Raw genomic sequence first — 15,281 nt, forward strand, 5'->3', positions numbered from 1 at the left:
CTGACACACATAGCGCCAGCTACAGTAGTGAGTGATCTTACACACACAGGGCTAGCTACAGTAGTGAGTGATCTGACACACACAGGGCTAGCTACAGTAGTGAATGATCTGACACAAACCGGGTTAGCAACTGTAGTGAGTTATCTGACACACGCAGGGCTAGCTACAGTAGTGAGTGATCTGACACACACAGGGCTAGCTACAGTAGTGAGTGATCTGTCACACACAGGGCTAGCTACAGTAGTGAGTGATCTGACACAAACAGGGCTAGCTACAGTAGTGAGTGATCTGACACACACAGAGCCAGCTACAGTGGTGAGTGATCTGACACACACAGAGCTAGCTACAGTAGTGAGTGATCTGACACACACAGGGCTAGCTACAGTAGTGAGTGATCTGTCACACACAGGGCTAGCTACAGTAGTGAGTGATCTGACACACACAGGGCTAGCTACAGTAGTGAGTGATCTGACACACATAGCGCCAGCTACAGTAGTGAGTGATCTGACACACACAGGGCTAGCTACAGTAGTGAGTGATCTGACACAAACCGGGCTAGCTACAGTAGTGAATGATCTGACACAAACCGGGTTAGCAACTGTAGTGAGTTATCTGACACACGCAGGGGTAGCTACAGTAGTGAGTGATCTGACACACACAGGGCTAGCTACAGTAGTAAGTGATCTGTCACACACAGGGCTAGCTACAGTAGTGAGTGATCTGTCACACACAGGGCTAGCTACAGTAGTGAGTGATCTGACACACACAGGGCTAGCTACAGTAGTGAGTGATCTGACACACACAGGGCCAGCTAAGGTAGTGAGTGATCTTACACACACAGGGCTAGCTACATTAGTGAGTGATCTGACACACACATGGCTAGTTACAGTAGTGAGTGATCTGACACAAACCAGGCTAGCTACAGTAGTGAGTGATCTGACACAAACAGGGCTAGCTACAGTAGTGAGTGATCTGACACAAACCAGGCTAGCTACAGTAGTGAATGATCTGACACAAACATGGCTAGCTACATTAGTGAGTGATCTGACACACACAGGGATAGCAACAGTAGTGAGTGATTTGACACACACAGAGCCAGCTACAGTAGTGAGTGATCTGACATAAACAGGGCTAGCTATAGTAGTGAGTGATCTGACACACACAGGGCTAGCTACAGTAGTGAGTGATCTGATACCCACAGGGCTAGCTACATCAGTTAGTGATCTGACACACACAGGGCCAGCTAAGGTAGTGAGTGATCTTACACACACAGGGCTAGCTACATTAGTGAGTGATCTGACACACACATGGCTAGTTACAGTAGTGAGTGATCTGACACAAACCAGGCTAGCTACAGTAGTGAGTGATCTGACACAAACAGGGCTAGCTACAGTAGTGAGTGATCTGACACAAACCAGGCTAGCTACAGTAGTGAATGATCTGACACAAACATGGCTAGCTACATTAGTGAGTGATCTGACACACACAGGGATAGCAACAGTAGTGAGTGATTTGACACACACAGAGCCAGCTACAGTAGTGAGTGATCTGACATAAACAGGGCTAGCTATAGTAGTGAGTGATCTGACACACACAGGGCTAGCTACAGTAGTGAGTGATCTGATACCCACAGGGCTAGCTACATCAGTTAGTGATCTGACACATACAGAGCTAGCGACAGTAGTGAGTAATCTGACACAAACAGGGCTAGCTACAGTAGTGAGTGATCTGACACACATAGCGCCAGCTACAGTAGTGAGTGATCTTACACACACAGGGCTAGCTAGAGTAGTGAGTGATCTGACACACACAGGGCTAGCTACAGTAGTGAGTGATCTGACACAAACCGGGCTAGCTACAGTAGTGAATGATCTGACACAAACCGGGTTAGCAACAGTAGTGAGTTATCTGACACATGCAGGGCTAGCTACAGTAGTGAGTGATCTGACACACACTGGGCTAGCTACAGTAGTGAGTGATCTGTCACACACAGGGCTAGCTAAAATAGTGAGTGATCTGACACACACAGAGCTAGCTCCAGTAGTGAGTGATCTTACACACACAGGGCTAGCTACAGTAGTGAGTGATCTGACACACACAGGGCTAGCTACAGTAGTGAGTGATCTGACAAACACAGGGCTAGCTACAGTAGTGAGTGATCTGACAAACACAGGGCTAGCTACAGTAGTGAGTGATCTGACACAAACCGGGCTAGCTACAGCAGTTTGTGATCTGACACAAACAGGGCTAGCTACATTAGTGAGTGATCTGACACACAAAGGGCTAGCTACAGTAGTGAGTATTATGACACACACAGGGCTAGCTACAGTAGTGAGTGATCTGACACAAACCGGGCTAGCTAGAGTAGTGAGTGATCTTACACACACAGGGCTAGCTACAGTAGTGAGTGATCTGACACACACAGGGCTAGCTACAGTAGTGAGTGATCTGACACAAACCGGGCTAGCTAGAGTAGTGAGTGATCTTACACACACAGGGCTAGCTACAGTAGTGAGTGATCTGACACACACAGGGCTAGCTACAGTAGTGAGTGATCTGACACAAACCGGGTTAGCAACAGTAGTGAATGATCTGACACAAACCGGGTTAGCAACAGTAGTGAGTTATCTGACACACGCAGGGCTAGCTACAGTAGTGAGTGATCTTACACACACAGGGCTAGCTACAGTAGTGAGTGATCTGACACACACAGGGCTAGCTACAGTAGTGAGTGATCTGACACGAACTGGGTTAGCAACAGTAGTGAGTGATCTGACACAAACCGGGTTAGCAACAGTAGTGAGTTATCTGACACACGCAGGGCTAGCTACAGTAGTGAGTGATCTTACACACACCAGGCTAGCTACAGTAGTGAGTGATCTGACACACACAGGGCTAGCTACAGTAGTGAGTGATCTGACACACACAGGGCTAGCTACAGTAGTGAGTGATCTGACACAAACCGGTTTAGCAACAGTAGCTGTTGTATGAATGTGACCCCTGAAGATAAATATATTTAGATGGAAATTAATTATACGAGAGTTAGTGCTGCATGTTTCACATTAGTTATCACCATGGGGATAGATGTTTTGAAACATGTACGCTGGGCTCTGCCTGTCTGTTGTTGATCTGATAAAAGAGAGAGAGAGAGACACACACAAAGCCTTGAGCTGACGATGAAGGACATAACACATCTAAAAGTATTCAGAGGTGTCCTGGTGATCGCAACACCACTGTTCTCTGCTCTTCAGGCATAGCAACAGCAGTGTGAGGAAGTGTTACTATGGAGATTGTCAATCACTGCGTGCCTTTTTGTCTGCCCAGCTCCTGCTGCTGTAGTATTGGTCCTCATACATACTAACAAGTAGCATTGTATTGTTCCCTGCATGGCTGCTTCTCAACAAACAGCCTTGATACTTAATATTCATCAGGCAATCTCCATGTGTTGTTCTCCCCTCTCCTCAACACAAGCCATCTATAGTTCTGAAGAGTTGTTTTCCTCTCTCCTCAACACCAAGCTGGTTATAGTTCTAAAGAGTTGTTTTCCTCTCTCCTCAACACCAAGCTGGTTATAGTTCTAAAGAGTTGTTTTCCCCTCTCCTCAACACCAAGCTGGCTATAGTTCTGAAGAGTTGTTTTCCCCTCTCCTCAACACCAAGCTGGCTATAGTTCTAAAGAGTTGTTTTCTCCTCTCCTCAACACCAAGCTGGCTATAGTTCTAAAGAGTTGTTTTCCCCTCTCCTCAACACCAAGCTGGCTATAGTTATGAAGAGTTGTTTTCCCCTCTCCTCAACACCAAGCTGGCTATAGTTCTGAAGAGTTGTTTTCCCCTCTCCTCAACACCAAGCTGGCTATAGTTCTGAAGAGTTGTTTTCCCCTCTCCTCAATACCAAGCTGGCTATAGTTCTGAAGAGTTGTTTTCCCCTCTCCTCAACACCAAGCTGGCTATAGTTCTAAAGAGTTGTTTTCTCCTCTCCTCAACACCAAGCTGGCTATAGTTCTAAAGAGTTGTTTTCCCCTCTCCTCAACACCAAGCTGGCTATAGTTATGAAGAGTTGTTTTCCCCTCTCCTCAACACCAAGCTGGCTACAGTTCTGAAGAGTTGTTTTCCCCTCTCCTCAACACCAAGCTGGCTATAGTTCTGAAGAGTTGTTTTCCCCTCTCCTCAATACCAAGCTGGCTATAGTTCTGAAGAGTTGTTTTCCCCTCTCCTCAATACCAAGCTGGCTATAGTTCTGAAGAGTTGTTTTCCCCTCTCCTCAATACCAAGCTGGCTATAGTTCTGAAGAGTTGTTTTCCCCTCTCCTCAATACCAAGCTGGCTATAGTTCTGAAGAGTTGTTTTTCCTCTCCTCAACACAAAGCTGGCTATAGTTCTGAAGTGTTGTTTTCCCTCCTCAACACCAAGCTGGCTATAGTTCTGAAGAGTTGTTTTCCCCTCTCCTCAACACCAAGCTGGTTATAGTTCTGAATAGTTGTTTTCCCTCCTCAACACCAAGCTGGCTATAGTTTTAAAGAGTTGTTTTCCCTCCTCAACACCAAGCTGGCTATAGTTCTAAAGAGTTGTTTTCCCCTCTCCTCAACACCAAGCTGGCTATAGTTTTAAAGAGTTGTTTTCCCCTCTCCTCAACACCAAGCTGGCTATAGTTTTAAAGAGTTGTTTTCCCCTCTCCTCAACACCAAGCTGGCTATAGTTTTAAAGAGTTGTTTTCCCCTCTCCTCAACACCAAGCTGGCTATAGTTCTGAAGAGTTGTTTTCCCCTCTCCTCAACACAAGCTGGCTATAGTTTTAAAGAGTTGTTTTCCCCTCTCCTCAACACCAAGCTGGCTAGAGTTCTGAAGTGTTGTTTTCCCCTCCTCAACACCAAGCTGGCTAGTTCTGAAGAGTTGTTCTGGCTATAAGAGTTGTTTTTTTCAACACCCCTATAGTTCTGAAGAGTTGTTTTCCTCAACACCAAGCTGGCTATAGTTGTTTTCCCCTCTTCTGAAGCTGGCTATAGTTGTTTTCCCCTCTCCTCAACACCAAGCTGGCTATAGTTCTGAAGAGTTGTTTTCCCTCCTCAACACCAAGCTGGCTATAGTTTAAAGAGTTGTTTTTTTCAACACCAAGCTGGTTATAGTTCTAAAGAGTTGTTTTCCCCCTCAACACCAAGCTGGCTATAGTTCTAAAGAGTTGTTTTCCCCTCTCCTCAACACCAAGCTGGCTATAGTTCTGAAGCTGGCTATAGTTGTTTTTCCCCTCTCCTCAACACCAAGCTGGCTATAGTTATGAAGAGTTGTTTTCCCCTCTCCTCAACACCAAGCTGGCTATAGTTCTAAAGAGTTGTTTTCCCCTCTCCTCAACACCAAGCTGGCTATAGTTTTAAAGAGTTGTTTTCCCCTCTCCTCAATACCAAGCTGGCTATAGTTCTGAAGAGTTGTTTTCCCCTCTCCTCAACACCAAGCTGGCTATAGTTCTAAAGAGTTGTTTTCCCCTCTCCTCAACACCAAGCTGGCTATAGTTATGAAGAGTTGTTTTCCCCTCTCCTCAACACCAAGCTGGCTATAGTTCTGAAGAGTTGTTTTCCCCTCTCCTCAACACCAAGCTGGCTATAGTTCTGAAGAGTTGTTTTCCCCTCTCCTCAACACCAAGCTGGCTATAGTTCTGAAGAGTTGTTTTCCCCTCTCCTCAATACCAAGCTGGCTATAGTTCTGAAGAGTTGTTTTCTCCCTCTATAGTTCTGAAGAGTTGTTTTCCTCCTCAATACCAAGCTGGCTATAGTTCTGAAGAGTTGTTTTCCCCTCTCCTCAATACCAAGCTGGCTATAGTTCTGAAGAGTTGTTTTTCCTCTCCTCAACACAAAGCTGGCTATAGTTCTGAAGTGTTGTTTTCCCTCCTCAACACCAAGCTGGCTATAGTTCTGAAGAGTTGTTTTCCCCTCTCCTCAACACCAAGCTGGTTATAGTTCTGAATAGTTGTTTTCCCTCCTCAACACCAAGCTGGCTATAGTTTTAAAGAGTTGTTTTCCCTCCTCAACACCAAGCTGGCTATAGTTCTAAAGAGTTGTTTTCCCCTCTCCTCAACACCAAGCTGGCTATAGTTTTAAAGAGTTGTTTTCCCCTCTCCTCAACACCAAGCTGGCTATAGTTTTAAAGAGTTGTTTTCCCCTCTCCTCAACACCAAGCTGGCTATAGTTTTAAAGAGTTGTTTTCCCCTCTCCTCAACACCAAGCTGGCTATAGTTCTGAAGAGTTGTTTTCCCCTCTCCTCAACACAAGCTGGCTATAGTTTTAAAGAGTTGTTTTCCCCTCTCCTCAACACCAAGCTGGCTAGAGTTCTGAAGTGTTGTTTTCCCCTCCTCAACACCAAGCTGGCTAGTTCTGAAGAGTTGTTTTCCCCTCTCCTCAACACCAAGCTGGCTATAATTCTGAAAAGTTGTTTTCCCTCTCCTCAACACCAAGCTGGCTATAGTTCTGAAGAGTTGTTTTCCCTCCACAACACCAACCTGGCGATAGTTTTAAAGAGTTGTTTTCCCCTCTCCTCAACACCAAGCTGGCTATAGTTCTGAAGAGTTGTTTTCCCCTCTCCTCAACACCAAGCTGGCTATAGTTCTGAAGAGTTGTTTTCCCCTCTCCTCAACACCAAGCTGGCTATAGTTCTGAAGAGTTGTTTTCCCCTCTCCTCAACACCAAGCTGGTTATAGTTCTAAAGAGTTGTTTTCCCCTCTTCCCAACACCAAGCTGGCTATAGTTTTAAAGAGTTGTTTTCCCCTCTCCTCAACACCAAGCTGGTTATAGTTCTAAAGAGTTGTTTTCCCCTCTCCTCAACACCAAGCTGGCTATAGTTCTAAAGAGTTGTTTTCCCCTCTCCTCAACACCAAGCTGGCTATAGTTTTAAAGAGTTGTTTTCCCCTCTCCTCAATACCAAGCTGGCTATAGTTCTGAAGAGTTGTTTTCCCCTCTCCTCAACACCAAGCTGGCTATAGTTATGAAGAGTTGTTTTCCCCTCTCCTCAACACCAAGCTGTCTATAGTTCTAAAGAGTTGTTTTCCCCTCTCCTCAAAACCAAGCTGGCTATAGTTTTAAAGAGTTGTTTTCCCCTCTCCTCAATACCAAGCTGGCTATAGTTCTGAAGAGTTGTTTTCCCCTCTCCTCAACACCAAGCTGGCTATAGTTATGAAGAGTTGTTTTCCCCTCTCCTCAACACCAAGCTGGCTATAGTTATGAAGAGTTGTTTTCCCCTCAACACCAAGCTGGCTATAGTTCTGAAGAGTTGTTTTCCCCTCTCCTCAATACCAAGCTGGCTATATTTCTGAAGAGTTGTTTTCCCCTCTCCTCAACACCAAGCTGGCTATAGTTCTGAAGAGTTGTTTTCCCCTCTCCTCAACACCAAGCTGGCTATAGTTATGAAGAGTTGTTTTCCCCTCTCCTCAACACCAAGCTGGCTATAGTTATGAAGAGTTGTTTTCCCCTCTCCTCAATACCAAGCTGGCTATAGTTCTGAAGAGTTGTTTTCCCCTCTCCTCAATACCAAGTTGGCTATAGTTCTGAAGAGTTGTTTTCCCCTCTCCTCAACACCAAGCTGGCTATTGTTCTGAAGTGTTGTTTTCCCCTCTCCTCAACACCAAGCTGGCTATAGTTTTAAAGAGTTGTTTTCCCCTCTCCTCAACACCAAGCTGGCTATAGTTTTAAAGAGTTGTTTTCCCCTCTCCTCAACACCAAGCTGGCTATAGTTCTAAAGAGTTGTTTTCCCCTCTCCTCAACACCAAGCTGGCTATAGTTCTGAAGAGTTGTTTTCCCCTCTCCTCAACACCAAGCTGGCTATAGTTCTGAAGTGTTGTTTTCCCTTCTCCTCAACACCAAGCTGGCTATAGTTCTGAAGAGTTGTTTTCCCCTCTCCTCAACACAAGCTGGCTATAGTTCTGAAGAGTTGTTTTCCCTCCTCAACACCAAGCTGGCTATTGTTTTAAAGAGTTGTTTTCCCTCCTCAACACCAAGCTGGCTATAGTTCTGAAGAGCTGTTTTCCCCTCAACACCAAGCTGGCTATAGTTCTGAAGAGCTGTTTTCCCCTCAACACCAAGCTGGCTATAGTTCTGAAGTGTTGTTTTCCCTTCTCCTCAACACCAAGCTGGCTATAGGTCTGAAGAGTTGTTTTCCCCTCTCCTCAACACCAAGCTGGCTATAGTTCTGAAGAGTTGTTTTCCCTTCTCCTCAATACCAAGCTGGCTATAGGTTTAAAGAGTTGTTTTCCCCTCTCCTCAACACCAAGCTGGTTATAGTTCTAAAGAGTTGTTTTCCCCTCTCCTCAATACCAAGCTGGCTATAGTTCTGAAGAGTTGTTTTCCCCTCTCCTCAACACCAAGCTGGCTATAGTTCTAAAGAGTTGTTTTCCCCTCTCCTCAAAACCAAGCTGGCTATAGTTTTAAAGAGTTGTTTTCCCCTCTCCTCAATACCAAGCTGGCAATAGTTCTGAAGAGTTGTTTTCCCCTCTCCTCAACACCAAGCTGGCTATAGTTATGAAGAGTTGTTTTCCCCTCAACATCAAGCTGGCTATAGTTCTGAAGAGTTGTTTTCCCCTCTCCTCAATACCAAACTGGCTATAGTTCTGAAGAGTTGTTTTCCCCTCTCCTCAACACCAAGCTGGCTATAGTTCTGAAGAGTTGTTTTCCCCTCTCCTCAACACCAAGCTGGCTATAGTTATGAAGAGTTGTTTTCCCCTCTCCTCAACACCAAGCTGGCTATAGTTATGAAGAGTTGTTTTCCCCTCTCCTCAACACCAAGCTGGCTATAGTTCTGAAGAGTTGTTTTCCCCTCTCCTCAACACCAAGCTGGCTATAGTTATGAAGAGTTGTTTTCCCCTCTCCTCAACACCAAGCTGGCTATAGTTCTAAAGAGTTGTTTTCCCCTCTCCTCAAAACCAAGCTGGCTATAGTTTTAAAGAGTTCTTTTCCCCTCTCCTCAATACCAAGCTGGCTATAGTTCTGAAGAGTTGTTTTCCCCTCTCCTCAACACCAAGCTGGCTATAGTTATGAAGAGTTGTTTTCCCCTCTCCTCAACACCAAGCTGGCTATAGTTTTAAAGAGTTGTTTTCCCCTCTCCTCAACACCAAGCTGGCTATAGTTTTAAAGAGTTGTTTTCCCCTCTCCTCAACACCAAGCTGGCTATAGTTATGAAGAGTTGTTTTCCCCTCTCCTCAACACCAAGCTGGCTATAGTTCTAAAGAGTTGTTTTCCCCTCTCCTCAACACCAAGCTGGCTATAGTTCTGAAGAGTTGTTTTCCCCTCTCCTCAACACCAAGCTGGCTATAGTTCTGAAGTGTTGTTTTCCCTTCTCCTCAACACCAAGCTGGCTATAGTTCTGAAGAGTTGTTTTTCCCTCTCCTCAACACCAAGCTGGCTATTGTTCTGAAGTGTTGTTTTCCCCTCTCCTCAACACCAAGCTGGCTATAGTTTTAAAGAGTTGTTTTCCCCTCTCCTCAACACCAAGCTGGCTATAGTTATGAAGAGTTGTTTTCCCCTCTCCTCAACACCAAGCTGGCTATAGTTCTAAAGAGTTGTTTTCCCCTCTCCTCAACACCAAGCTGGCTATAGTTCTGAAGAGTTGTTTTCCCCTCTCCTCAACACCAAGCTGGCTATAGTTCTGAAGTGTTGTTTTCCCTTCTCCTCAACACCAAGCTGGCTATAGTTATGAAGAGTTGTTTTCCCCTCTCCTCAACACCAAGCTGGCTATAGTTCTGAAGAGTTGTTTTCCCCTCTCCTCAACACCAAGCTGGCTATAGTTCTAAAGAGTTGTTTTCCCCTCTCCTCAACACCAAGCTGGCTATAGATTTAAAGAGTTGTTTTCCCCTCTCCTCAATACCAAGCTGGCTATAGTTCTGAAGAGTTGTTTTCCCCTCTCCTCAACACCAAGCTGGCTATAGTTCTGAAGAGTTGTTTTCCCCTCTCCTCAACACCAAGCTGGCTATAGTTCTAAAGAGTTGTTTTCCCCTCTCCTCAATACCAAGCTGGCTATAGTTCTGAAGAGTTGTTTTCCCCTCTCCTCAACACCAAGCTGGCTATAGTTATGAAGAGTTGTTTTCCCCTCTCCTCAACACCAAGCTGGCTATAGTTCTGAAGAGTTGTTTTCCCCTCAACACCAAGCTGGCTATAGTTCTGAAGAGTTGTTTTCCCCTCTCCTCAACACCAAGCTGGCTATAGTTCTGAAGAGTTGTTTTCCCCTCTCCTCAACACCAAGCTGGCTATAGTTCTGAAGAGTTGTTTTCCCCTCTCCTCAACACCAAGCTGGCTATAGTTCTGAAGAGTTGTTTTCCCCTCTCCTCAACACCAAGCTGGCTATAGTTATGAAGAGTTGTTTTCCCCTCTCCTCAACACCAAGCTGGCTATAGTTCTGAAGAGTTGTTTTCCCCTCTCCTCAACACCAAGCTGGCTATAGTTATGAAGAGTTGTTTTCCCCTCTCCTCAACACCAAGCTGGCTATAGTTCTGAAGAGTTGTTTTCCCCTCTCCTCAACACCAAGCTGGCTATAGTTATGAAGAGTTGTTTTCCCCTCTCCTCAACACCAAGCTGGCTATAGTTATGAAGAGTTGTTTTCCCCTCTCCTCAACACCAAGCTGGCTATAGTTCTGAAGAGTTGTTTTCCCCTCTCCTCAACACCAAGCTGGCTATAGTTATGAAGAGTTGTTTTCCCCTCTCCTCAACACCAAGCTGGCTATAGTTATGAAGAGTTGTTTTCCCCTCAACACCAAGCTGGCTATAGTTCTGAAGAGTTGTTTTCCCCTCTCCTCAAAACCAAGCTGGCTATAGTTCTGAAGAGTTGTTTTCCCCTCTCCTCAACACCAAGCTGGCTATAGTTCTGAAGAGTTGTTTTCCCCTCTCCTCAACACCAAGCTGGCTATAGTTCTGAAGAGTTGTTTTCCCCTCTCCTCAACACCAAGCTGGCTATAGTTATGAAGAGTTGTTTTCAACACCCCCTCTCCTCAACACCAAGCTGGCTATAGTTCTGAAGAGTTGTTTTCCCCTCTCCTCAACACCAAGCTGGCTATAGTTATGAAGAGTTGTTTTCCCCTCTCCTCAACACCAAGCTGGCTATAGTTCTGAAGAGTTGTTTTCCCCTCTCCTCAACACCAAGCTGGCTATAGTTATGAAGAGTTGTTTTCCCCTCTCCTCAACACCAAGCTGGCTATAGTTATGAAGAGTTGTTTTCCCCTCTCCTCAACACCAAGCTGGCTATAGTTCTGAAGAGTTGTTTTCCCCTCTCCTCAACACCAAGCTGGCTATAGCTCTGAAGAGTTGTTTTCCCCTCTCCTCAACACCAAGCTGGCTATAGTTCTAAAGAGCTGTTTTCCCCTCTCCTCAACACCTAGCTGGCTATAGTTCTGAAGAGTTGTTTTCCCCTCTCCTCAACACCAAGCTGGCTATAGTTCTGAAGAGTTGTTTTCCCCTCTCCTCAACACCAAGCTGGCTATAGTTCTGAAGAGTTGTTTTCCCCTCTCCTCAACACCAAGCTGGCTATAGTTCTGAAGAGTTGTTTTCCCCTCTCCTCAACACCAAGCTGGCTATAGCTCTGAAGAGTTGTTTTCCCCTCTCCTCAACACCTAGCTGGCTATAGTTCTGAAGAGTTGTTTTCCCCTCTCCTCAACACCAAGCTGGCTATAGTTCTGAAGAGTTGTTTTCCCCTCTCCTCAACACCTAGCTGGCTATAGTTCTGAAGAGTTGTTTTCCCCTCTCCTCAACACCAAGCTGGCTATAGTTCTGAAGAGTTGTTTTCCCCTCTCCTCAACACCAAGCTGGCTATAGTTCTGAAGAGTTGTTTTCCCCTCTCCTCAACACCAAGCTGGCTATAGTTCTGAAGAGTTGTTTTCCCCTCTCCTCAACACCAAGCTGGCTATAGTTCTGAAGAGTTGTTTTCCCCTCTCCTCAACACCAAGCTGGCTATAGTTATGAAGAGTTGTTTTCCCCTCTCCTCAACACCAAGCTGGCTATAGTTCTGAAGAGTTGTTTTCCCCTCTCCTCAACACCAAGCTGGCTATAGTTATGAAGAGTTGTTTTCCCCTCTCCTCAACACCAAGCTGGCTATAGTTCTGAAGAGTTGTTTTCCCCTCTCCTCAACACCAAGCTGGCTATAGTTATGAAGAGTTGTTTTCCCCTCTCCTCAACACCAAGCTGGCTATAGTTATGAAGAGTTGTTTTCCCCTCTCCTCAACACCAAGCTGGCTATAGTTCTGAAGAGTTGTTTTCCCCTCTCCTCAACACCAAGCTGGCTATAGTTCTGAAGAGTTGTTTTCCCCTCTCCTCAACACCTAGCTGGCTATAGTTCTGAAGAGTTGTTTTCCCCTCTCCTCAACACCAAGCTGGCTATAGTTCTGAAGAGTTGTTTTCCCCTCTCCTCAACACCAAGCTGGCTATAGATTTAAAGAGTTGTTTTCCCCTCTCCTCAACACCAAGCTGGCTATAGATTTAAAGAGTTGTTTTCCCCTCTCCTCAATACCAAGCTGGCTATAGTTCTAAAGAGTTGTTTTCCCCTCTCCTCAATACCAAGCTGGCTATAGTTCTGAAGAGTTGTTTTCCCCTCTCCTCAACACCAAGCTGGCTATAGTTATGAAGAGTTGTTTTCCCCTCTCCTCAACACCAAGCTGGCTATAGTTATGAAGAGTTGTTTTCCCCTCAACACCAAGCTGGCTATAGTTCTGAAGAGTTGTTTTCCCCTCTCCTCAAAACCAAGCTGGCTATAGTTCTGAAGAGTTGTTTTCCCCTCTCCTCAACACCAAGCTGGCTATAGTTCTGAAGAGTTGTTTTCCCCTCTCCTCAACACCATGCTGGCTATAGTTCTGAAGAGTTGTTTTCCCCTCTCCTCAACACCAAGCTGGCTATAGTTCTGAAGAGTTGTTTTCCCCTCTCCTCAACACCATGCTGGCTATAGTTCTGAAGAGTTGTTTTCCCCTCTCCTCAACACCATGCTGGCTATAGTTCTGAAGAGTTGTTTTCCCCTCTCCTCAACACCATGCTGGCTATAGTTCTGAAGAGTTGTTTTCCCCTCTCCTCAAAACCAAGCTGGCTATAGTTCTGAAGAGTTGTTTTCCCCTCTCCTCAACACCAAGCTGGCTATAGTTCTGAAGAGTTGTTTTCCCCTCTCCTCAACACCATGCTGGCTATAGTTCTGAAGAGTTGTTTTCCCCTCTCCTCAACACCAAGCTGGCTATAGTTCTGAAGAGTTGTTTTCCCCTCTCCTCAACACCAAGCTGGCTATAGTTATGAAGAGTTGTTTTCCCCTCTCCTCAACACCAAGCTGGCTATAGTTCTGAAGAGTTGTTTTCCCCTCTCCTCAACACCAAGCTGGCTATAGTTATGAAGAGTTGTTTTCCCCTCTCCTCAACACCAAGCTGGCTATAGTTCTGAAGAGTTGTTTTCCCCTCTCCTCAACACCAAGCTGGCTATAGTTATGAAGAGTTGTTTTCCCCTCTCCTCAACACCAAGCTGGCTATAGTTATGAAGAGTTGTTTTCCCCTCTCCTCAACACCAAGCTGGCTATAGTTCTGAAGAGTTGTTTTCCCCTCTCCTCAACACCAAGCTGGCTATAGCTCTGAAGAGTTGTTTTCCCCTCTCCTCAACACCAAGCTGGCTATAGTTCTAAAGAGCTGTTTTCCCCTCTCCTCAACACCTAGCTGGCTATAGTTCTGAAGAGTTGTTTTCCCCTCTCCTCAACACCAAGCTGGCTATAGTTCTGAAGAGTTGTTTTCCCCTCTCCTCAACACCAAGCTGGCTATAGCTCTGAAGAGTTGTTTTCCCCTCTCCTCAACACCTAGCTGGCTATAGTTCTGAAGAGTTGTTTTCCCCTCTCCTCAACACCAAGCTGGCTATAGTTCTGAAGAGTTGTTTTCCCCTCTCCTCAACACCAAGCTGGCTATAGTTCTGAAGAGTTGTTTTCCCCTCTCCTCAACACCAAGCTGGCTATAGTTCTGAAGAGTTGTTTTCCCCTCTCCTCAACACCAAGCTGGCTATTGTTCTGAAGTGTATGAGATAATAATAAGGGAGTGTGATTGAGTTTTAAATATTTCAAGCAGCATTAACATCCTGATTATATGGGCCTCTAGCCACAGGGAGAGCTCTCCAGTCGATGACATGAAAGGGGGTCGGGGAGATTTCAAGTGTTTTCACTTGGTTTCACCCTTCAGGTCTAATCAGAAGCCTCTGCATGTGACGGGGTTTGATCTGGCCAGCAGGGAACACGAACACGCCAGCCCTGTTTACCTGGCTGGTGCGGGGAGGCCTGGAGGCTGCTGGGAGTTTGAGGAATTATTCCCAGCACTGAGGAGATGCCGTGAACACACGTGCACGCACACGCACACACTGGGGCAGAAGGGGGCACTTCAAAGCAACACGTCGGCAGCGCATTTATTTGTTAAGCAAAACAAAACAATGCACACTAGAGACATTACCACTAATTAAGCAACCAGTTTCACTGAGAGAACAAAAGGAGCCGATAAAAGAAGGTAAATTGCTGGTCCCTGGAATGTACTTCCTGTTTATTAGTGTATTGTTTGTGAAACCACTGTGGGAGCTGCATGGGAGAATCTATAGTGCATTCAGCACCAGCCAGGACACTGGTTTGGATGTTGGTACTACACACACACACACACACTTTCCTCGTAATTACTATCCATCTCAACCTCACCTGCCTTTTTTGGTCCCTCAGGCTCTCCGTACAGAGACAAGATCACCATAGCGATCCTGCAGCTGCAGGAAGAAGGAAAGATGCACATGATGAAGGAGAAGTGGTGGAGGGGGAACGGTTGTCCGGAGGATGAGAAGAATAAGGAGGCCAGCGCTCTGGGGGTCCAGAACATCGGGGGCATCTTTATCGTCCTGGCGGCTGGACTCGTCCTGTCGGTGTTCGTGGCAGTCGGAGAGTTCATCTATAAGTCCAAACAAAACGCACAGCTGGAAAAGGTAAAGCAACATCCTTTCACGTATAGCCAGGTTGCAATGACAATGTGCCTGTGTGTGGATCTTATTATACAGAGATTTTTGACAAGGAGAACATTTTCCTACTTTTCTATTAGCGTTGTGTTTTGGCCTAGCTTACATTTATTTTGTGGTTTAAAAAAATATTAAATTTGTATCACATATTTTTATTTCTGACACAAAAGGCACAACATGATGAAAAGTAGAGACATTTAGTCTCGTTGTATTTGCACTAAACCATCCCTCACCTCATACTCAATAAAGTGCACTTGATGTTTGGATACGGGGGAGGGGACATTTACACGTGATCAGTATTAACACTTATTTGAATGTACATGCTGTA

The 15,281-nt window shown here is 45.5% G+C and overlaps 1 protein-coding gene across 2 annotated transcripts in view; it reads left to right on the forward strand.

Moving 5' to 3' along the window:
* LOC123997959 (glutamate receptor ionotropic, kainate 2-like) overlaps positions 1–15,281 on the forward strand; it is a 277,808-nt gene that overhangs the window by 253,783 nt on the left and 8,744 nt on the right. For both annotated transcript variants that reach the window (XM_046302713.1, XM_046302711.1), the window contains exon 16: positions 14,670–14,923. In XM_046302713.1, coding sequence (XP_046158669.1) covers positions 14,670–14,923 — 254 coding nt within the window. The remainder of the gene's footprint in view (positions 1–14,669; positions 14,924–15,281) is intronic.

This window comes from Oncorhynchus gorbuscha, linkage group LG15 (genome assembly GCF_021184085.1).
Source record: "Oncorhynchus gorbuscha isolate QuinsamMale2020 ecotype Even-year linkage group LG15, OgorEven_v1.0, whole genome shotgun sequence".
NCBI classification, from domain to species: domain Eukaryota; kingdom Metazoa; phylum Chordata; class Actinopteri; order Salmoniformes; family Salmonidae; genus Oncorhynchus; species Oncorhynchus gorbuscha.